Source organism: Notamacropus eugenii, chromosome 6 (genome assembly GCF_028372415.1).
Source record: "Notamacropus eugenii isolate mMacEug1 chromosome 6, mMacEug1.pri_v2, whole genome shotgun sequence".
NCBI classification, from domain to species: domain Eukaryota; kingdom Metazoa; phylum Chordata; class Mammalia; order Diprotodontia; family Macropodidae; genus Notamacropus; species Notamacropus eugenii.
In genome coordinates, this window is record NC_092877.1 from 45307597 (window position 1) to 45332222 (window position 24626).

The 24626-nt window shown below is 43.9% G+C and overlaps 1 protein-coding gene across 1 annotated transcript in view; it reads right to left on the reverse strand.

Moving 5' to 3' along the window:
• CPLX1 (complexin 1) overlaps positions 1-24329 on the reverse strand; it is a 99588-nt gene extending 75259 nt beyond the window's left edge. The window contains exons 1-2 of the mRNA XM_072619741.1: positions 24228-24329; positions 20402-20511 (exon numbers count right to left, since the gene is read on the reverse strand). Of these exons, the coding sequence (XP_072475842.1) occupies positions 20402-20432 (31 nt within the window). The 5' untranslated portion in view covers positions 20433-20511; positions 24228-24329. The remainder of the gene's footprint in view (positions 1-20401; positions 20512-24227) is intronic.
• Between the last annotated feature and the right edge of the window lie 297 nt (positions 24330-24626).

A 24626-nucleotide genomic window follows, 5' to 3' on the forward strand; every position in this document is an offset into this window, starting at 1 on the left:
TACCTGACAATCTTCCTGTTCCCCCCAATGCTGTTCCCTCTCTTTCAAACAACCTTGTATTTAACTACTCTGTATGTACTTGTATTTATTCACTTTCTGGTTAGGCTGTATATATGTGTAGACAGAGATAGATATAGATATGTACTTGTGGTCTTACCTGAAAGTAGAGGCTGCTTCATTTTTTGTACCTATATCCCTAGCACCTAGCATAATGTCTGGAACATAGTAGGAACATAGTGTTTGTTGACTTTGCAAATAAAAGCTTATTGATTGTTTGAGACACTCCCCTATCACTCCTTTTCATTTTTGAACTTGTATTAGCTGCTGGGGTTCAGGCCCTCCTGGTCAATGTTTAGGTAGATTGGAAAAGGACCACAGGGGAAGAGGCAAGAGTGAGGGAGTGAGGACTGGGGTGAGGAGCGGAGAGGAAAAGGATTCTCTCTCTTCTCAATGATGAAGCCAAGAGTAGTCTTAACACACCTGGGGACATGGGAGACCACATCAGGCAAGCCGTCTTACAAAGTCAGTATCAAACCGTTGGGAAGAAGGAAATACAAACATTTGATTTGGCACGTTCTGGCCTGAGGCCAACCACAAGTCACTCCCAAGTCACAGATGTATGGTGGCCTTGACTACTTGGGCTCATGGGAACATGGCCTGTGTCTGTCTAGGCAGGCCAGGAGCACTAGCAGTTGTCCAGATAATTAGATCACTGTAGACAGGAGGTATAAGACAATGTGGTCCAAAAATATTTTGCATTTCTCTCCCCTTTGCCCCTACCTCCATTGAAGATTGAGGATCTAGATTTTCTCTAATTGCTTCATTCCTGTTCATATTATGCAATTAGGAAATGAAAAGTCTCCCAGTCCACAAAACCTGGCATGCTTTTTCTCCTTGCCTAGCAGCACCATAGCTGGGGCATTTCTGATGGCCATGGGGCATCTGTCCAAGGGCATACTGGCTAGTGTGTTGTCCTAAAACCCTGGAACTATGTTGTCATGCACCTGCTTTTATAGATCAAGAAATTGGGGCCTAGAGACAGAAAATAATTTACCAAAGGTCACACACCAAGCCATAATTGGACTATTCCACCTCTGCATAAAATGATTTACTTCATGTGAATTTGTCCTTGGATGTGGGGAAGGGAGAAAAGGAAGGATGCAGGAAGGGAGTAACCCACCAGAAGAGGGAGGAGGTCAGCACTCAGTTCAAGGACATGGGGGTCAGAGACAGAAGTGTACACAGACAGAAGAGGACAGATAAGCAGTACCCCAGCAGATGGACAGAAGACAGACATTCAGGGGCAGAAACACTGATGGTTGGGGGCAGTAGGCAAAGATCCCCTCTCTCAGGATTGGAGGTCTCAAGCCAAGCCTGCTCTCCAGCAGTGTGTGGTCGTCTCTCTGTGCATCTGTTCTTTGACTTTCGCTTGGAGAGGTTTTTTTAGGGTTTTTGCTTGGGCAGGAGGAGGTCCAGGGAGCACCCCATTGAGGGAAAGGAACAGAGAAAGCAAAGCATTGTACAGAAAAGTTAACATAGGTTTATTTGGGAATACAGATTTCTTTACAAAAAGTCATAATGCGAATTAACCTGAAATGAGAACTGTCTGTAGAGCTTCCTGTTCATCACAGTATGACAGCATCTCATACCCTGAAGTGGGATTCTTTCCCCTTGCCTAGAACTCTATCTCTTTTTGGGCCCAAGAATTCAAGGGGTGGGAATTTCAAGGAACCAAACCTTCATTTCCCTGTAAAATGGGAAACAACCCTACAAGGACATGGATCTGCACTGGTTTGAAGGGAGGGTGCTCTGAGATCATCAGAGTCTGAGAGACAACGCCCATTAGAAGAAGGAATTAAGCATTCAGTGCTAAAGAGAAAGGGCTTCCTCCTGCAGGATAAGCATTGTCATGCCTGAGTGATGTGCCTGGATCCTACCCCATCGATTCAATTAATTGCCCACCTGGAGAGGTAGCAGTTGGGATGGACAATGGGAGTCCCCTTGACCATCATGAAAAACAGGAAGATATTATTCAAGTGCAATGCCTGGTTGTTCCAAAAAGCATCATGGAACTGCTCACCAAAGGCTTACCTTGAACAGGCTTTTTGCCCAGTTCATCTGGATCATCTGAGCCAACAATGAGCCTGGTATCGGGCTATCAAAGCAACTGCCAAGGTCTAGGCAGCCTTGCACCTGTTCTTCAAACACAACACTTCATGTCCAGACTGTGGACATTTTCATGGGCTATTCCTTTGTGCCTGGAATACTTGGGAATCCCTCCCATCTTGGCTCCCTGTCTTGCTCCACTTCTTTCAGGTCCTACTTTCTTGCAAGAAGCATTTTCTGATCCCCTTTAATGTTAATATCCTCCTTCTGAGAATATCTCATTATGTATATCTTGTTAGTAAATGGTTATTTATGTGTGGTCTCCCCTATTAGACTATGAATTTCTTGAAAGCAGGGGTTTTGATTTTATTCATATCCCCAGAGTTTAGCACAGTGCCTGGCACACAGTAACACAGTGCCAGACACATAATAGGTACTTTAAAAAAAAATAACTTGCTAATTCAACTTTGCAGAATTCAGCAGTTTTAAGGTCTGAAATCTAATCGATGAAACAGCAGAATCAGCACTACAGGGGATCTTAGAGATAAAGTCCATCGCTCTCCCCCATTTTACTGATGAGAAAAATTAAAACCTAGAGAGATTTTCTAGAGGTCACATGGGCAGTAGTAAGTGGATGTGGACAGTGGACACGGGCTCTGAACCTGGATTATCTGACTCCAAATCCAGCAATCACCATACTGTCCCAGGCTGTAATACTCTTGGTTTATTCCTTCAATCTTAATTGGACTGCAATGTGGATTCAGTGATACGGTTCAATGCTGGAATGAGCCTGAATCATCAGGATAGATAGATAGATAGTTGCTAAAGTCTTCCCTTTACAATGTAATTCAAGGACTGTCTACACAGCACTCAATACAATAATTCTTGCTTATTTCACCAACCTGGACAATCATCCTAAGTCATTCAAAGCAAAAAAATCCACTCCAGTATTTGACCATTGGTAACACTCGCCCATTTGCAACTAAGGGGAGTTAGTCAAAAGTGATTAAGAAAAATTAGTCACCTTAATATTGGGAGAATCCAAATTAGTTTTTCACAGAATACAAAAATTAGCATGGGGACAGCTAACAAAAGGTAGAGATGAAACAGACACTGGCCTGGATGAAAATGGATAAACAGTCACCCTTCTCTAGAGATTAGCCCAAAGATGAATTAAAGAGGCCATGTGGGGTGGAAAGAGCTCTAGTACTGAAGTTTAGAGACCTGAATTTGAAACCAGCCCAGTGTCACAGGATTTCAAAATTAGAAAGAGATCAAAGCTCGTTGAACCCAAATGATCCCTAAATATGAAGCCTTTCTACCACCCTCTTAAGGTGGTCAACCAGGCTGCCCACAAAGTGACACATAGTAGATGCTTAATAAATTTAGATTGACTGATTGACCTTCTAAGGCTATGGTTGGTGGGAACTCACACATTAGATCAATTATACAGAGAGGCTATATCTGACTACAATTTCTACCCACTGCTCCTCCCTCTATCCTCTGGGGTCAAATAGAGTAAACTCTAAACATCTCCTTGTAAGCTATTTGAGTCCTTGAAGATAGATATCCTATTTTCTCTAATGCTTTTTTCTCAGACTAAAACATAGCAAGTTATTCCAACTGATTCTTGCAGGGTTTGGTCTCCAGTCTTCTCAACCCATTTCCACACTGTGAGTTCCTTGAGGACAGGACCTAGTCATCCTTCTCTGGATTTGCTCCAGTCTGTCCAAGCCCTTTTTTAAAGTGTAGCACCTAAAACTGGACATAGTTCTCTTAATTCTTTCAATCAAAGATTCTCTTCTCTCGCAATTACTGAGATATAGTCCCAAAGGGACTTTAAGAAGACCTAGAACTTCAATTAAGGTTAGTTGATCTCACAACTGGAGGAAAAGCTCATATTTGTTGGAAGAGTTGGAGTATTTCAAGTTGTAATTGTTAGAAAAGAACAATGTATTGGTTGGTTGAGGAGCAATTTTCTCCATTTTTCTCCAAGATGCTTGGAGAGTTAAAGGATGATACACAATTTTGTTTGTTCCAGGGCCCAGTCAAAATAACTCTCCTTTGAGGGTAAACAAAGGCTGGTTCTGGAACTGTAGATTCTCATCTCATGCTCAAATAAGTGCTCCTTTTCCTTCCTAGAGCAAGTACGGAAGACCAGGAGAACTCCCTGAACTGAAAGGACCCTTTAAAAATATCTTGTGAGAAAAACATTCTAAAATTTCTCTGCATGAAATAAACAACATATATTTAGCCAATTAGGGACTGGTGTTCCAGAGCTCTTATCAACATTTTATGTTCCCCATTACTCAAGAACGAGGTGAAATCACCAAGGAAAGAGAAATGACAATGCCAAAAAACTATTTGGATAACTAACAGTCAGGAGTTCCTTTGATTGATTTTAATTATGACCTACTGGCTCCTGGGTCCTGAAGCATCCAAAAAAGGGTCAGGTCCATGCCCAAGTGTTCGTTAATATCCCTCTTTTGGTCACCTCTTCCTGAAAAAAAGTTTCACCTTGGCCCTTCCTTGCAGTTTTCCTAGGGAGCCTCATCCGTGTAACCAGGTTTTGTTGTTGTTCGGTCATTTTTAGTCATGTCTGACTCTCCAAGACCCAATTTAGGGTTTTCATGGTAAAGATACTGGAGTGGTTGGCTATTTCCCTCTCCAGCTCATTTTACAGATGAGGAAACTGAGGCAAACAGGGTGAAGTGACTTACCCAGGGTCACATAGCTAGTAAGTTTCTGAGGTCAGATTTGAACTCAGGAAGATGAGTCTTCCAGACTCCAGGCCTGGGGCTCTATCCATTATACACCTAGCTGCTCTCTCTGATTTTTTAGATATCCATTAGAAACCTTCATTGTGATGTTTTGCCTGATTTCCCATGCAGAATGGATAGCATATTGTTTGCCTTTGAGTGGATGGGGGAGGAGGGGGAGGGAAGGAGAGATGTTGGAACTCAAAATTTTAAAAAGAAAAGAATGTTACAGGTAAATAATAAACATTTAAAAATAAAATTTAAAAAGAAGTCTTTATTTCATGTACACTTTCTCTTTTCAATTAAGGAACTTGTTGAGAGGAAGGAAAGTCAGATTGCTCTTGCATCTCATTCCCTCACTATGGAAGAAAGAGAAATGTGTTTTTTGCAGTTTCTAAGTAACATTTATTAAATATTTACCATGTGTCAGGCACTGTGCTAAAAAAAAAAAAAAAAGTAAAAAAACTATTGAAGAATTACTGGTATTCACATCTGTACGAAACAGCATCAAGCACTATTGACTCCCTGGCCAATCACCTGGCTCCAGCCTGCTGAACCTGCAGCATCTTGGTTTTCCAAGAGTGTAGATCAGGCACGGACATTTGATTTTCCCCTACTTTCTATTGTCATAAATATAACAAAGGAGTAGCCTGGGTCAGAACTCCTTTTCTGAAAGAAATGTGAATCAAAGTGACTACATATTTCTTGGAATTTGCTCATAGTCCACCTCCCCACCTGACCCCAGTATATTAGGTGTACTTTGTATGGTGAGCTGATAGGATGGGCATCATTGAAGGGAATGGTCACATCCAGGAGACCGCAGGTCCATTGGATTCTATTTACTATTACCTGTTATTAGGTAAACATGTTGTTTCCTCCTAATAGACTGCAAATCCTTTTTGTTTCTATCTCTAGTGCCTGGCACTAGATTGGTTCATGGGATGTGATGATTCCTGATGAATGAAAAACAACAACAAAACAGAAACTAGAATTATGCCTTTAACACTATTGTGCCATGAAATGTGACCAATATGAAGAATTTAGAGAAATTTGGGAAATACAGGAAGACAGTACAAAAATTCTTGTGAGAGTATGTAGTGGACTCAGTGGTACTTAGAGGTCCTTTCTGGAGAGGGCACAAATTCTGTACCCCCTCCTGCCACTCAGTAACTACCTACCTTAGAAACAACCTTGGATCTATGGTTTCTGTAAGACTAAAGTTGACTCCTCAAGGCAGGAGCACCAGGTCTCTGAAGGTGATGCCATCCCTCAAAAGTACAGAGAAAGTGGTTTTTCAGCAGTCATCAAGGAGTCTGCAGTGGGACGTGCCTACAAGGGAGGCTGGTGCTAGCAGGACACAGGGAGATACTGAGAATAACACCCAGAGCCCGGTGCCGTTACCCCTCACTGACTGAGTCTACTTGGCTGAGTCTAAAGAGCTGTCCACGTGGTTCAGACTAGAGTAATTGATGCCTGTCAATAAGTGGGCCCTGGAACCAGGAGCACAGAATTGGTGAAGAGTGAAGTAAATAGAGACAGGAAAATGGTATGCACAATGAATGCAACAATATAAGTGAAAAGAATGAAACTCCACAAGCAAGCATGGCCCCAGAGAAGAGTTCTCTTATTTGGAGGAAGGGGGAGGGGTACGTAAAAGACATGGTTGGTGGATTGGTTGGTTTGCTAAACTGATTTTAACTCTTTTCATTCTTTTTTTTATTCCTCATTACAAACCATGCTAGCTAGACAATGGAAGGATGGGAATATATTAGGAAATGAAATTGGTACCAAAACAAAATATATTAATAATTTTTTAAATTGTGCCCTTGCCTTGTGAATGGTAGGGTAATAGTAGGTAATGAAGATAAATTCATTCAAGATTAAGCATGACTTAGAGAATAGACCCTACCTGAGGCCCTCTCCAATTTTAACATCCAGCATTTTCAAAATAGTTTCTCTTTTTTTACTGGGAAGGTGGTGGCAGAGAATTGGTCCAAAGTTCTTCCATCGGTAGGCTAATTGTTTTTAATTTTCCACCCTGAATAGGGCAGAAGGCACAGAGAACATAAGAGACATGATTTAGGTAAGTTCACTGGACAACTGCCTGCAGTGACTCAGATCCTGGCTGCTCCATCAGGACCCTAGGCTGGCAATCAGAATCCCTTTCTGGTTTCCCAGTGCAGTTCAGATAAAATGAGAATATCATACTGTCGATGTCGTTCACATTCAGCATCCTGAAGTAAAACTCTGGTTGACCAACCCTAGTTATGGCTCTACCCATGTACTTTTTCCCTCTGTCAGCTGGTTGATCAACAAGATGCTTTTATAAGACAGATGTCCTGAAAGGAGGGAAATCTTTCTACTACATTCTTCAATTCAATTAAGATTTATTAAGTGCAAGACACCGTACAAAGGGCTGAATAAGATATAGTTCTTGCCTTCAAGGAGCTTACTGTCCAGTAAGAGGAATAAGGCATGTATACAAATAACCATAGTACTTCTTCAAAAAATTACCTGTCAGACCCAGATGTAACTTCTAAAACACTACATCACACACACACACACACACTCACACACACACACACACATGCACATACACACACGAATAATAACTTAAGATGCTTTGGAAAGTCTGCATTTCTGTGGTGAAGTGAAGCAGATAAGAATTTAGCACCTACTAAGTGTCAGGTACTTTGCAAATATTATGCCATGTGATCCTCACAATCACCCTGCAAGGTGGGTTCTACTATTATCTTCATTTTAATAGCAGAGAAAACAGAGGTTAAAGTGACTTGCCCAGTGTCTGAGGTCAAAATTCAACTCAGGTCTTCTTGACTTCAGGCACCACCTAGCTCGTTCAAATGCCCTTTAAAAATGCTAGAGTTTAGCTCTGTGCCTCAGGTCCAAAAAGTCCTCGCTGATGAAATTCACCTGAGAATTCTCCCAACTGCCCTCTCCACCCAAGCCTTGACTGTAACCACATGTCATTTTCCCAGTGTTCTTAGGCAGCTCAGGGATGATTCGTTTTCTCATAAAACCTGCCAATTGAATTAAAATGAACTCACTTCCATGTAAGACTAAGAGAATTAATTAAAGATATATCTGAAGAATTCAGAACCATTCATTTTTCTTTTCATTCGATGTTTTAGTTAAATGTTGGTAATAATGAGTTAGCACATTTATTACAATCTAGCTTGAAGGCTAATCTTATAAATTTGCACTTAGTGCTTCTGATACTGAATCCCACAGGTGAAATTCTTAGGTGATCTTTTATATAACACTTTGAGATTTCCAAAGTGCTTTACAGATATCATCTCATTTAAACTTTACAACTCTGTGACATAAGAATCTTTGGTACTTTTATCACTCCTGTTTTACAAATGAGGAAACTGAGTCTCTGTAATGTAATACATCGCTACCACTCTGTATTTGTGCCTTTGACTTTTGGGTGTAAGTTCCTGACCTTACGTTTATCATTACTATAGTGTCTCCCAAAAATCTTAGTGTAGGCTTAAACTATTAAAGTTATAATAAGCTCTAAACTGCACTAAGACCTTTGGGATACCTTATTTATCTCATCATATTAAGTTAGTTTGCCATTCTAATCCATTGAGATATTTTGGGATTCTGTCCCTGACATCCAATATACATATTAGCTATTCCTCTCCATTTTGTTTCATTTACAAATTTGATAAACATGCCATCTATGACTTATTCTGAAGCAATGATAAAAATATTAAAAGCAACGCAGGACCAGGAACATATACCTGTGGCATTCTACTAGAGATGCTCCTTGTAGGATGAAATCAATCCATTTATGGCTGCTCTTTGAGTCAGTCATTCATCCAGATTTTACGCTACCTAACTGTTCTGTCATCTAGCCCACATTGTAATCTTGTCCCATCAGGATATTGTGAGACATTTTGTCACATCCTTTGCCAGGTGTATTGTGTTTATAGCATTGTCCTGATCCCTGGATCTTCTAACTTTGTCAAAAAAGGAAATGAAATGTGTAGCATAATCTGTTCTTGATGGGTCTTAGTAATTGACACTTCCCTTTCCAAAAACCCAGAAACATCCCTTTGATAACACGTTCTAGAATACGGCCAGGCATCCACCAGGGCACCCATCCCTTTCTGGTAGGGAAAATCCAGGCATTTATCTATCTTTAGTTCCCAGACTGAGCTCCCAGAGGCCAGGATCTGGGTTCACTCCTTCTGCCTTTCCTCTAAGGGTGGTCTGTCTGTTACAGAGAACAGATCTGGGTACACAAGAAACTCAGCAAAGATTTACAAGGCAATTCATTAAAACTTCATAGCTTTTAGAAAACTCTTCAAATTGGATTCTTTGACTTGGTTATATATGTTAGAGAACAAGCCAACACACCAGTCCATTGTGAAGGTAACTTTGTGAACAGAAATGAAAGGGAAAGAAGCTGAGCTCTTTTTTCCTATGAATCCCTCAATGTAGGAGGACACTTCAACAAACCCATCATTTCTTGTGAAGCCCTGAAGAATGGCACTTCTCCTGCAGAGATGGAGCATTAGTTGATTAAACTGCAACTCAATTATGAATGTTTTAGCTCCAACATGGGAATACTTCAACGGATAAAGTCATCTATTTTTTGCTTTGTTGGTTGGCAAAAAATTATAGTCAGGATTAAGCAAACAGCATTAGTTTTAATAGCTCCTGGATGACAGGCCTTTCACAATAATCTTTTACAAACATCAGGGAAGGGCTAGGCTGGTTTGAAGAAAATTGTGCACTTAATGCAAGGATATAAAAGGGAACAGGGAATTAAAAATAACAAAAAAAATTAAGATGAACATTAAGGTCCAAGTAAAACCAGACATGGAAAAGAATTTCAGATTTCTCATCAGCCTTAGACTCCAGCCTGATTTAAGATCAGAGCAATCACATGTATAATTCAAGGCAAAAAGATAGTTCTGCTTAAATTCCCTTAGTGTTGTGCCTGGTCCGTTCTCGCTGTGTCAAGGCCATGGCCAAAGGATTGTGTAGGAGATGACCTATTTCCTAGCTATCTAGTATCCTCAAGGAAATCGACTCCATGTTCTAAGTCCCCATTAATTTATGAGGAGCTCTAGAATAGACTGAAAGAAATAAGAATGGCTAAGAACAAAAGGTGGGTGAGAACAGGAAAGTATAGACAGGCAAACTGAAGCTTAATGTAAAAAGCAACTGCCTCACTCCTGGAGCTGTCCAAAAAATGGAAGACTATGCCTTGAAAGGTATTGAGTTCCCCAGCGCTGATGACTTTCAAGTAGCCACTTGTCAGGGATCTTGTGGCAGAGATTCCTATTCAGGTAGAACTTGGACTAGACAAGCTCTAAGGTCACTTCCAGTTCTGGGATTCTATGATCTTCTTTTCTTTTCTGGCCGGTGGAGCCCCAAAAGTCATCAGATCTCAGGAAAGGGAGGCCATTTTCAGTAATGTTTGGATGCAGACATCCTGGTTTATTTCTCTCCTATTATTCTTTGTTATTTGTCCCAATTTTTTGAGATCACTACCATTTTTCCCTTGGAAAATTAACCAGCTTTTGCTTATAGTTCAGAGAATTTTAATCATTTTTTAAAAAATATGGTAAAGTCATATCCTGACTAAGCTTCTGAAAGATGTGCTCTAAAGGTTGCTGAGAATCATCATTTGGGATCCTAGAGACAAGGCAGAGTCTGGCCAATGGGTTCATCTGACCAACTGTCTGGTGGCTTTGAGTTAGCCCATTCTCCTGAGGGAGGCATGGCTCAAGGGAAGCAGAGAAGTCTGAACACATGAATGGATGGACAGAGGGAAGGCCTCCCTGGGTAAAAAGGCAAAGTCCTGCAAAGAATAGGAGCCATTCAGGAAAAGACAGTAGCTGGAGAGGTAGGAGGAGCTGGTAGGAGCAAAGGGCTAGAAGAGACAAAAGTATTCCTGATACCACGTGCCAGAGGCACATGGTCTAGCAGATCATTTAGGCAGGCAGGAGACAATGAAGGGCTGACATTTATACAGTGAGCTGAGATTTACAAAATGTTTGATCCTTATAACAACCCTACAGAGTTGATAGTTATAGAATCTGTAACAGTGTCTTGTATATTATAGGCACTTAATCAATACTGAATGGAATCTTACAAATGAACAAAGGGAAGCTCAGAGAGGTTGAGTGACTTGTCTGAGTTCACACAACTAGTAAACATTAGAAGCAGAATTCAAACCCAGCTCAGACTCCAAGGCTCTTTCAACAGCACCATGCCTCCTGCCAGAGATTTCCTTTGTACTTGTGCCCATAAATCAAGAAGCAATTGCTAGTTTTTACCTTATATTGGGTGGTACTATAAAATATTTTATCTATGTTATTTATCTCATATTCATGTTATTATGCTTTACTATTACCAGGTATATATGTATCAGAAAATTCTGAAATGACTCATTATACAATAACAATTCCTGTAAGTCTATACATTTTAAATATTATTTGAATAAAAGTAAAATATTTGTTCCCTGTGCATAATTGCCAGTCACCCCCAGATCCTAAGTCCCTTTACTTTTGGCTCTACCATTCTGAAAGTTAGAAGCAAGACCCAGAATGGGAACAGTGAGGAGAAATCTCTCCCTACTGATCACCTTAGCTCCCATGGCTGGGGAGGTGAGCATAGAGCAGGAGGGGATACAAAGTCCCAGACATTAATACATTAGGGTAGAGCCTGTTAATTTTCTTAAAAGGAAACCCAGAGAATATAAGGTAGCTGGCAGAAGAAAAGTCAGGTTGACATGGGTAGATGCAGTAACTAGGTATCCAAGTCTCATTCTTGGTACCTATCTGATGAGCTTCAAGTCTGCCACTTTCCTAATCTACTTGGCAAATACCAGGCTGAAAATCCCTCCTGTCATAAAACCTGGAGACCGTCTCCCAGTGACAGCCCCCAGAGAAGATGGCTAGGGGTTCAACCTACAGTCCTGGAAATCACCACAGAATCTGATGTCTGCTGCAGGCCAGTCAGAGCAGCAGATGTCATTCTTCAATCCTTCCGTACATTTCTGGATGAATAGTTCCATTAAGGGTCATTGGTCCAGGCTGTGGGGGAATCATGAGAACTAGTATCTCTCCAAATCTCCAGAGGTTCTAGCAAGACTTAACCAGGAAGTGAAGCAAGAGAGAACACACAAGTAGGAAAGGGGAGGAGTTGTATATGAATCAGCTGTAATATCCTAGATTTCAAGCCCTCCCTTCTCCCAGCTGGTCCCCATGCAGCCATAACCAGCTGGATAGACAAGTAAATGGGACATCTGACCTTTCTGAGATGAGCTGACCACAAAAGACATAAATCAGCAGACTGGCCTATACAGGTCTGACCATCTTGACACCTGATTTGGAGAAACTGATCAGTATCTCAGGGACTGACTTGCCAGGTGACCTACTTGTTTGTGTCTGTCTGGCTTGTATTCATGGGTGTTCATGTTTATGGAAGGATGATACAGCACAAAGAAAAAAATCTCAAAGAATCTTTAACAGCTACAGGTGACTTTGGGCAAGCTCTCTAGGCCTCAGTTTCTTCAACTGTAAAATGAGGGGATTTGATTAGATGAGCTCTAAGGACCCTTCTAACTTTAAATCCTATGATCTTCAGATCTCTAGGAGAAGAACTCACTTTAGGCAGAAATTTTAAATCCAGGTTCCCTGAGATACTGGTTTGTTTTTGGAAAATATGAACTGCATGAGGGGCACATGAATTTGAGGAGAGGGTCATTCAAACCTGGTTCCTGTTGCTGATTCCATCTTGGGCCACTTTTCCTCCTTCCCACCCTCCTTCCTTCCCTCCCTTCCTTCCTTCCTTCCTTCCTTCCTTCCTTCCTTCCTTCCTTCCTTCCTTCCTTCCTTCCTTCCATCTTCCTTTACTTTCTTCCCTCTCTCTCCACCAATACTTCCATAGGATCTGACCCTTTGGTGCCCCCTCCCTACCTCTTCCCTCCATCTCCAGCTTCTACCCTCTCTCATCCTGTCTCTCTTGGTGGAACTCTTAGGATAGAAGCACACAATAGCCCATCCAGCTGGAGAATTCCGGCAGCAGGGCATAGGATGTTTGCAGTAGCTCTGCTGATGTAATCCAACAAGATCAGTGCAAGCCTCCCCTCAGAACAACAAATAGACTGAGTAAATAGCGCAGGAGCTGAGCTGCAGCAAAAGCAGGTTGCTTTGGTGCCCAGGGGCCTCAGCTTATTCCTTCATATAGCAATGCTGGCCTATGATAGAGGCCGCAGTGCCTGCACAAACAACGTGTAGAACTGAGACAATTATGCAGCTACTGACTTCCAAAAGGAACAGCCCGTGAATGAGTAGTTAAGAGCCTGTTAAGCACCAGGCACTTCTGTGCTAGTCACAGAAGATACCAAAAAAAAAAAAATGAAATGGGCCTGCCCTCAAGACACTTCTAAGTTTCTAATGAAGAAAAGGTTTCTTTGGCCTGGGTTGCCAGGATTTGCTTTCTGTGTGGGCCTGAGAACCCTTAATTCAATTCAGCATAACAGACATGGGCTCAGTAGTTTCAAGGCGCTAGGGGAGCTGTTCAGCAGGCTCCCTGCTGGAACATCACCCCTGGCACATGTATGAATTGGGAGGAAGACAATGGAGCTATGCAAAGCTCCATGGGAATCTTCTGCTGTAGCTGAAAACAACCCAAGAGCTTTATTCCATCTGCATTGCTAGGATGGGGAGCCTGGTCAGACACATCTTTCGCATCTTAACTGTTCAAAACGCTTGCACACAATTGTCCCCTTTTAAAAATGTTTTGTTTATGCTTTTTGTTTTCATATCACAGTGGTTTCTTACCATTCTCCCTGCCCCTGCCCCCATGAATCTTTCCTTGTAACATTCCACACCCATAGTCTCCACTTCTCTACTGGAAGGAGAAAGAACACCAGTCCTTTTATATGAACCTCACAGCAAGCAGTCAGTCATTTATTCAATAACCATGGGTGAAATGGTTACTACGCTTCTGGCACTCTGCTAGGTGGTGGAGATGCAAAGATAAAATCTAAATGATCCATATGCTCAAAGAAACCCCCAGGCATTCTTTTGGGGGGAAACAACGAATACTGGTTCATTCATTTCTGACTCTTTGTGACCCAATTTGGGGTTTTCTTGGCAAAGATATTGGAATGGCTTGCTATTTCCTTCTCCAGCTTATTTTACAGATGAGAAAACTGAGGCAAACAGGATGAAGTGACTTGCCCAGGATCACATAGCTAGTAAATATTTGAGGCTAAATTTGAATTTAGGTCCTCCAGACTCCAGGCCTGGTGCTCAATCTACTGTGCCACAAACAACAAGTACAAAGATAGGTCAATGAGAGAATGTGTTGTCTTGATTGGTAGAGGTTCAGAGATTTCCCTGTGCTAAAAAAAATCATGAATTCCCTATCCCTATACAGTAGATAAAAGCAAGCACTAGCAACAAATCCGAATAAAATAAATAGAGCCTATGTCTGTCTGAGGAGGTTCTCTGAAACAACAGAAAGAGCTCTGGCTCTGAAGTGGAAGGATCTGGGTTTAATACCTGCCTGACTTCCCTGGGCCTCCATTTCCCCATCTGTCAAATGAGGGTTCCCTTCTAGCTATAGCTCATATGACCTCAGTTGACAGACGGGAAATGGAGGCTCAGACTTGCCCAGGGTCACACAGCTGGAAGGAACCTCAGACATTTAACCTCCCCACCTGAAGCATGAATCCTCACATCAGCCTTTCCAACAAACAGACATTCACCCATAATTGAAGACCTCTTTGTGAGAGGAACTAGAATCTTGAGGCTCCATGGCCCATTGTACTATCCCCCTCCATCTCAGTCAATGTACAAGTTGGCACCTGTCTCAGATGCACCTTCTATCCTAACCTTCTTCCTTAGACCTCAAAGAGCATTTGGTTTACACCCCTCATATAATATTAGAGTTATGTTTGTGTCTTGCCCCTTTTTACTACTGTACTGCAAATTCCATAGAGTCAGAGACCATACACTCCCTCCCCAAGACTTTGCATATAAGAAGCACTTAAAACATGCTCGTTAAATGAAATACTTGTTTAACTCCTCTCAGCTGGCATAGCAGAGATGGCTGGCCCCTGGTAGGAGCAAAGACTGGGGCAGTGCACATACCAGAGACCAATTCACAGCTATGTTTTTTCTGAGATCTCTGGCTGTGCACTCAGATTTCCTCTGCAATAGTTCTCCTGAATGATTGATGAATTAATGGATCATTGACAGATGGAGGAACTGAGAAGAAGATGCTGGAAGGGACAGGTCCTCTGCTAGGGAACGTTCAGGTTTTGGTGGGATTTTTTGTTGTTTTTTTGTTTTTTGGTAATAGTTCTCCGTCCTGCTCTTTTAGTAGTATACACGGACCAGAAGGGCAGATGACTTTGTAAGGGTCACAGTGGAGACCCACATTCTCTTATAGCAAAGAATCGAGCTTTCCCAGTGTCTCCCTTTCCACAGGGTGTGAGTGTGCACCAAGGCAATACCAACATCAGCAATTATCCCAGTGCAGGGTATTGACCACAAAACATCAGAGCTGGAAGGACTTAGAGACAGACCAGCTGATCTCACCTCCCCATTTTACAGATGGAGAAACTGAAGACCAGAGGAGAAAAAAAAATGATTCATCCAAGATCACACAGCAATTCAAGGACAGACCAGGATTTGAATTCATGTTCCAGAAACAAGGCAGACAGTGCCTGGTGTCCCATAGCAGGACCAACGAATCAAAGCTTCCTGGGGAGGGATCCTGAAAGGTGTTATCCACACAACTCACTGGAATTTGCCTGCTGGCATCACGCATTGCGTTGTTGCATTTCTGCTCCCTCCCCACACAGAACCCTGCCCCCAAATAATTTTGCATTTACTTTGTATGTATGTGTGCGTATACATATATATGTGTGTCTATTTATATATACATACATACACATGTGTGTATTTATTTATCAGTGTATAAATTGTATCTTGATGGTACAAAATGAGTTTCTTGAGAGCAGCAACTGTTTCATTTTGGTCTTTTCATCCCCTACAATTCAAGGTATGTAGTAGAAGCTTAACAAATGTCTTTGACGATTGACTGGCACTAAAGCACGTACCTGGAACACATGTCAACATATACAGAATGTACACTGCCTTCTTGGAAATTCCAGGCAGAAGAATTCCTTGGTGGTAATTTGGAGAAACAGCCTTGATGCTGGGACACATGATGAAAAAAAACATTGGACAATTACCCTGTTCATCTCCACAATAAGGAAACCAAAGTTGGATGTTTCAAAATCGCCAAATGAAGCCTCAGTTATGTATCACTTGAATAACAAGTGTAGTGTCTGAGTTTCATTAGGACAGATGCCTGACCATACTAGATTTAAACCTGAAAAATGAAGTCTAACTTGATGTTTGTAAGTCATGCTTCCTCTCTGGACCTCAGTCTCCTCGTCTGTAAAATTAGGAAGTTGGATTAGATGCTCTCTAAAGTCCTTTTTAGTTCTGACATTCTAATTGATCCTAAGTCCTCATAATTAGCCTGAAATCTCCATGTTCTTTAGCCTGGGGAAATTTACAGAGGAGAGAAGTCCTGATATAAGGTTTGAAATCTTCTGATTTAATTGAAGTAGATGAGAAATGCCACTATTCACCATGAACCAAATTATCTCTGAAGACCATGGAGCTGCACTGGTGATGTCAATCTTGCATCAGGCCTTCCACCAAGAGAGAAAGTCTGCAGAGCCCCAGGGTAGGCAAAGAGAGGGAAGTGCTGGTAGGAAAACGCTGCGGATCAATGCCAATCACTGGGCAATCCCTGGGGCATGTGGAGCCTGGAACCCATCTGGAGCTGGCTCACAGTAAATGCTGAGCTATAGCATGGAATGATGATTCTAGCCCATTTCGGACACTGATATAGAGGTGTGCAATCTCTTGCCTCACTCTACTCAAATCATACCACAGATGCCCTCTGCAAGTAGGCTAAGTACCATTCTTTGAAGTCAACCCCAGCCCCTTAGGCCTGGAAGGTACCTACATCAGAACAGAAAAAGGCCTTAAGAGATAACAGCCCACGCTTAATATCATGCTAAGGTCTACAAAGCACATTATCTCCCATAACTCCCTATTGGACATTTTCCCTGACTCTAAAATGGGGATAATACCCTATCTACCTCCCATGGCTGTTGTGAGAATCTCTTAGCACACTGCCTGGCACATTGTGTGTGCCAGCTGCCATTACTGTTAGGGTAACTAGGTGGCAAGTGGATAGAGTCTTGGATCTGGCATCAGGAATACTCCTCTTCCTGTGTTCAAATCCAGCCTCAAATACTAACTGTGTGACCATCGGGGAGTCACTTAACTTTGTTTGCCTCCCTCCATTTCATCATCTATAAAATGACCTACAGAAGGAAATGACAAACCACTCCAGTTGTCTTTGCCAAGAAAACTTCAAATGGGTCATGTAGCGTCAGACACGGCTGAAAAATGACTCAACAACATTAAAGTTGTTATTATTGTCAAAGTGGTAGGTTCTGGAAGAGTTGTTATCCCCATTTTGCAGAGGATAGGCTGCTCAGTGACTTGTTCAAGATCACATAATGTGGTGAATTTGAAATTGGAACTCCAGTCTCTTTGCTCCAAGTTGACTTCTCTTAAGCCTAGTCCCCCCATTTTACAGATTTGGCTGGTGAGGGTGCCAGCAGCCCTCCCCCTCCCCACCAACATGTGGTACTTTCTAACATTCATAATCCGTATCTTCAGTCCTATCTATGCAAAATTCTAGGAGATAAGGACTTTTTTGGAGGTGAAGTGGGAGGAAGGAGGAGAAGAGAAGAGAGGAGAGAGGAGAGAGGGGAGATGGGGGCAGCTCTAAACATCCTTGAATATTCTGAATTCATAGAAGCTTGCTTGGGTTTGGGAGAAGGGAATAGGGAAGACTCATCAGGATCCTCCTAGAACAGAATTGTACCAAAGTCCAGGAGTCAAACCTAGGCCATCTCCCCTTTGTTCCCAAGAGTTCCCTACATCTGGAGTTGGCCCAGGTTTGGAGTAGGTACCTTGACTAGAATGGGTATCATGTTATTTCTACTCCAAACTCATAACTGGAATGGACTGGGAGAAGAGTCAGGGTTTGGGGGGAAGGAGCAGGGCCGAGTCAGTCTTGTTACAGATTCCTATCTCCTTAGTACCCCCTGTCCTCCCTCTGATTGAAGAAGGTGAGGACGGACAGAAGAGAACTCCTCCTAGATCCTCTATTTAAGGAAGGGGCCTGAGGCAGACAACTCATCATTTCCTACCTGGCTTCAGGATTGCATCATGCCCTGACACCTGGCAACCTTCCTCCCCTTCTCCTTCTCAGTTTCTTTTTACAAGGTACGGGCTTTTGTCTTTCTTTGTATCATCAGAGCTTAGTAATAGTGATTAATGTATGTAGGTGATTGTATAGTATATATAGGTGATATATATAGGTGATAATGTGTAGTAGGTGATTAATGGATGCTTAATGACTAGCTGACTGATTGCACTCCTGGTTTCTCTTACCCATGATACTTGGACTTCTCCATTGTCCAAGCTCAGACTGGAGCAGACTAGAAGAGGCCACTCAACCTTTAGCTACTTGTTACCAGAGTATCCTCAATAAGCTATCTGAAGGTCGAGGAATTTGAAGTCAAAGCACCTGACTTCAAATCCAGGCTTTGCACTTTACTCTTTATTCGACCTGCTACAAGGCAATTGCCCTCTCTGTGCATCTTTCCTTCCCTGTGAAACAAGGCAGTCATACTCAGTGGTCTCTACTATTTCTTCCAGTTCAAAATCCTAATCTACAGGAAAAAAGAAAACATTCCAGAAAGGGGAGCCAAAGCTTTGTCTCTCCCGTACTTCCCTGGGCCTCCTGACTAGACAATCTAGTGCTGCACTGAACATTTTAGGAATGGCTCAAAATCAAGGCATTCGCTAGGGGGGAGGTTGAACTATTCTGTTCTCTTATGACTGTGCATCATAGGCCCTGGCTGAGGGGTGGGGAGTCAGATGAGGTTGGGGGTTAGGAAAGAGAATAATCTGTAAGAGAGAACGGTCATGGTACATATATCGGGGACTCACTGAGATAATACATTCACAAGGGCTCCCCTTGTGAATTAATATAATAATATATAAGAAAATGTCAAAATAATAAACTTACCACCAAAATAAAGAAAAAGATTAAAATGAGACAATTCTTGTCTCCCATTATAAGGAAGGTGTTTTTTTCCTCTTTAAAGGCAAAAATGTAACTTTGAGGTACTGAGGCAGCTGGCCTTTTGTCATTATGTTAATCTGCTTGTGTGAGAAACTGGGAGGAGAGGCGGAGTTGTGTTTCCAGGGCCATTGTCTTGGCTTTTCCAGAGTCACTGAGCCCTGGGAAACAATTTGGCTCTCACTTTCATAAAATTCTTCAAGGGCTTTTGCTAGGAAAGGGGGAGAGGCGACCAAACACCATGGGAACCAGAGATGTCACTGGGTCATAGAGCCTGGGATACAATTCATCTTCAGAAAATCCTTCTGGGATTTGTAAGGTAAGGGTGGAATAGAGAGAGCAAACCCCATGGAAATTGGAGATGCTACCAGCCCACAACTGGTGACGACGCAAACCATTCTCTTTCTGGGAAGAACGTATGGTGCAGCAAACTGATCTTTCTAGAGGGCTGTAATAACCAGATCATAGCCTTGTCCTTCCCCAGATGTAGCCATAGCCTGAGGTCTGGGCCTTTATAGGCCCACTTCTCTCAGCTCTTTCTGTCTTAAACACTTCAAGCACCTTTCAGTGCTTAGCCTGGCAATTAGAGCTTTATCCAGACTTCCTCAGTCCCAGATCAACCCTTCCACCTTCACTCCCAAACCTGGGAAGGGGGTTGCTTTTTAGAATCCCATAGACTTGGCTATCATTCTCACCATCTCCCCCAATTCACACATGCATTCAAACACACACACACATACTCCCCAAACCTCCCTTTCCTACTGTTTTACTCCCACCCTGTCCCACTGCATAGATACTGATAAAGGGAAGCCAAGAGACCCAAAGACATGCTCCAGCTGCCTCTTCCTTATTGTAAATAGATCAGGGAGTGTCTGTCTTCCTGTCATCTCTGCACAGCACAGGCCAATGAAGGCTTTTGTGTCAATATTTATTCCAAACATGAGGCAGGCCCTACTGGATTGCAATGAGAGACTATATCAACAAGTAGAAACTTTCATAGGTAGGAGCCATTGGGTGTGCCTGTCAATGCAGTGTGACAAATAGCATGAAAAGGTTAGTAGGAGTGTGCCACTGCTCAGTAACAAAACAACATGGAAGTAATTCTGAGTGTGCTGTGTGGTGTACTCTAAAAAAAGATGGGAGGGCATGAATGTTTGTGCCAATACATCATAATCAAAAAGGTCTATGTTTGATATGAGTGCCCCAAAAGGAAAGGGGGGTGGAGAGAGAGAGATGTTTGTACCAGTTGTTCAGGAGAAAATAAACACATGGGTATTCAAACTGGTCCCCCTTACCTCCCAGAGCTTGCTTCATAACGAAGTCCATGGTGATGGCTTTGATCCCGTATGAGGCTGGTTCAGACTTTACATGCAAGTTTCACAGATCACTGGTCCTGGATTGTACCCTGTGAGGAAGAAGGGAAGAGGCAATCAAAAAAAGAAAGGAATAGGTGACACAGGAGAATGCACCAGCTTTTCTTTCTTTCATAGGATACTGGGTTCTACATTTGAGGTGATATTACAGGCCTACAATTCGGATGGCGGCTCTTTGTTTCCCTCTCCACTTCAGCAGGGAGGTGAGGCGTTCTAGTTAACCAGTGATTATACAGTAATATGAGTAAAGGACAAAATTTGTCATACCATTTCTGATTGACTCAGAAGTCCTCTAGCATTGTTGAATGGATCAATTTACAGTACTGGGGAAGAACCATAAAGGATTTGGGACCTCTGGACCTAAAAAGATTTATAGGAAGCCAAGCTAGACCTGGGAAACCTAAATTCAATGGAATAAATAGCTTGGGAATTTTAAGGGCTACCTAGTCTGGGATGGTGTGGATTTCCCTTTTTTGGGGGGGAAGCTATGATCTATGATTTTTAGAGAGTTTAGAGCCCAAGACACTAAGAGATTAAAGGATTTGCCCACGAAGACAGTCAGTATGAGCCAGACTAGAATTCACATTTTTTTCCACTGCCAAGTTAATAAACTATCCACTACACCATCTTGCCTTTATATGCCCGTCTAATGAGATTCTCTTGTTGTTACATCTGCTTATTCTCTTTTCCCCATGAATAAGCCTTTGAAAACCCAATACTCAATGTATGTATCACAAAGGGACAAAGAGAAAGAGGGAGCAGATATCAGGACTGGTATTCAGTGATCTAAGCAGCAGCGGATGAGGAGAAGTAATTAGGAATCAGGGCAATTAAGAAGTGTCAGACTTGAGTTTAGAAAGGCCCTCAAGCTTTAGAGGATGCTAAGAAGTAGGAAGAGGGAGCGTAAAGTGAAGGGAGAGGGTGGAGGAGGGAATTGTAAAGGTTTAGAAAATGGAGAAAGCATAAAGCCCTCGAGTCAAGGACAAAGATCAACTAGCTCCCGCCTGGTTAACTGACCCAGACAAAGCTGGGAAGTCAGATGTCTAGCTTGAGATTCCTTCCCTCCGGCTCTGTCACTGAGAGAACGAACAGGCTCCGTGACATGGTAGAGAGCAGTGAGTCAGCCACTGGTTGGCCACTGGGGTCGCTGTTTGTTGCGGGTTGGAGAGCAAGTTAAGGCATGGACTTCATTTTGACATACTAATTTGTCTCTGTGGGTCTGGACACGTCAGAGAGGTAGACATCAATGACAGGTTCTGGTTTGGGGAATCATAAAGAAGAGGTCACTGGGGAAGGGTTTCTCTGCCTAGGGGGTACAGTATCTAAGGATCATAGGACCACAGATTTAGATACTTTAGAGGTCATCTAGCCAAATTCCTCATTTTTCAGACAAGGAAACTGAGACTGAAAGAAGTTAATTCACATGCCCAAGGTCAGGTAGGTAGTATATGGAAAAGTCAGGATTCAAACGGTGTTCCTCTAATTTTAAATCTAGAGTTTTAGGGGCAGAGTGATAGGAATGACTCGACCAACTCTGGTTTGGGGGTAAGGAACAACCTCTGGTTTAAAGGGAGTAGGCAGAAGAGGAGAATGGGCTCAGGTTTGGTGAGAAGGGATGAGAGGAGGGTAGGCACTCAAGAGTTTGGTTTTAGGTGATTAGAAAAGAGCAGGATCACTAGTGGCGGCCGATGGAAGAAGGGTATTCTGAGGAGTCCTGGGCGGGGTAGGACTAGCGGAGGGGCGGGAGCGGGGCATTCTCAGTGCTGCAGAAACTACCCGCAAGATCAGTTTCATTGCATGCCAATTTTCCTGAAAGATCTTTTGGCTTCAGATGCCAATATTCTGTCCCTTCAGGTTCATTGATTAAGGAACTGAACTGTGGGCGAGGGCTGCGCAGGGAGCGAGGAGCGCGCGCCCGCTCAACAGAGGCGGCAGCTAGCTGGGAGGAAATGCCGAAAGGGGCGTTTGAAGGTGACTCGCGCTGCGCTTGGGGAAACGCAGCGGGTTCCGGAAGCTCTAGGGTCATTCAGTCTCCTGGGCGATCTGGGGAGCCGAGTTAGGGGCAAGGGCTGGGGCAGGGCCCAGGCCGGAGTACCAGGACTGATGGACAGCACGCGTTGGCAACCCTCTCCCCAAACGTGGGCGTTAGAGTCTTGGGAAGTACCGACTCCCGGTCGCCGCGCGCAGGCGTCCCCTTCCCTGAAGCTCCTTGCCTCAATCTGGGGATATGTGCTGGAGGAGGGGGAAGCATAGGGGGCTGGGGGCGCATCCTCCGGGTCCGGGGTGGGTGGGGTCGTGGAATCCCAACACCTCCGAGCTTAGTCTCTGCAGAATTGGGTCCCTACCCCCCTCCCCCCCGCTCCCGGCTCTGACCCTGCCTTTGTCCTAACGCTGTTCCAAACTCTCTTCCCAACCAACTCTTTCTTGACCCTGCTCCTAAATGGTCCCCGTCCTTGTGTCCCTGCCTTTCTCCAACCTGGCTGGCAGACCCCAACCTCAAGATATGTGTGCTTGGGACATGGAAGTACTACTGAGGGAGCTCCCCTCCTGCAGAGACTCCCCTAAAGGGGAAAAAGGAAGGAAGGGGAGATTGGCTGAACGTGGGTCCCCTGCAGTTGCATCCCCACACCAGCCAACCTAGAACAGCGGGTACAGAAGCGGACCGCAGCGCGCTCTGGCTCACGCTCGCGCACACGCAGCGCGCTACAGAGGCACACGTGCGCGCGCACACACAGACGCGTGCCCTATGCTGCAGTCCAGTATTTTTCTTCCTAAACTTCTCCGATCCCGCTGCTTTCATGTCCTCCGGGAAGCAGAAAAACCCGCGAGTAGCCACCTCCAAACAGAGCTCTCGGCTGAGCTTCTCGACCCAGAGACTGGGGATCTGCTTGGCACATAGGACCCCCAAGTCCCCCCCGGCTCTGCTCAAATAAAAATAAAAAAACAAAAACAAAAACATGTTGCCTAAACAGACCAAACCAGAACGAATTTGTTCATCTTTCGCTCAGCATATCTCCACCCCACCTTCTAACCCCCTCCCCCCCCCCCGCCCCTCTCTCTCTATGTTCTCCAGGGCGGACTTGGAGCAGGAAGAGGAGACCCGGTGGCTCTGGGTGCAAGCGGAGAGGGATATAGGTATGGAGGCTCCGGTAGAGGAGAGGGAGCTCGGGGTGCGAAGATCCCAGTGAAGTGGCCATGGCCAGAAGAGATGTGGATAGAGGGGACTCGGGTACGGGTGGTGAAAAGACAGAAAGACCCGGGGTTGGGAGGGAAATGAGCAGAAGTAATCACGGTACTGAGAGTAAGAGGAGAGTGGACCCAGGACACAGGGGTAGTGAGCAGAGCGGCCGCGGGATAGTGGGGGCACGGGCAGAGTGGATCCCAGGTGGGCAGACAAGGTGCAAGTGCAAGGGAAGTAGGTAGGGTGGTCCCTTGGAAGAACGAACCCTGGGTACAGAGGGCGCTGAAAGAAGGGATCCAAGATAGAGGGGATGTGAGCAAAGCTCACACTGGGTTGGGGGAGGCATAAGCAGAGCAGATCTAGGTTTGTACGAGGTGGGGAAGAGAGGACCCCAGCTTCAGGGGAGCGGTCAGAGGGGACCCGGAGTACAGGAGGCGCGGGTAAAGGAAATCCCAAGACCGGGAGGAAAGCAGGGCTTCCTCTGGCTCTAGGATTCAGCACCATGGCCAGCGGACAGCTCCAGATGGAGGAAGGAGAAACAGAGAATAAACAGGGAAAGTCGGTTACCTTCCCGGGCGGTGTTGGGGGCTCCTTGTGGGTCTTGTCAGTGACGGAGCTTTCTCCAGGGATCCCGGTCCATGTGGTGTCTCCGGAGCCGCAACCGATGTTGAAGGGCGTTCGGGGAAGGAGCAGTCACATGAAGTTATCGCCCTCCTTCCTCCCGCGTCCGAGCATGACAGGAAGGGAGGAGGGGCCGGGGAGGGGACAACGAGGGAGAGGGAAAGACACGGGGAGAAAGGGTGAGAAGAAGCACATTGAAAATTTTCACAGAGAAAATGAGGAGGAGAGTCACAGAAGGAAAAAGAGTAAAAGGAAAGAAGAGATATATTAGGAGGAAAGACAGGAGGGACACAAAAGGAGAAGAGAGAAGAGAGTATGGAGGAAAAGACAGAAGGGGAGACTAAC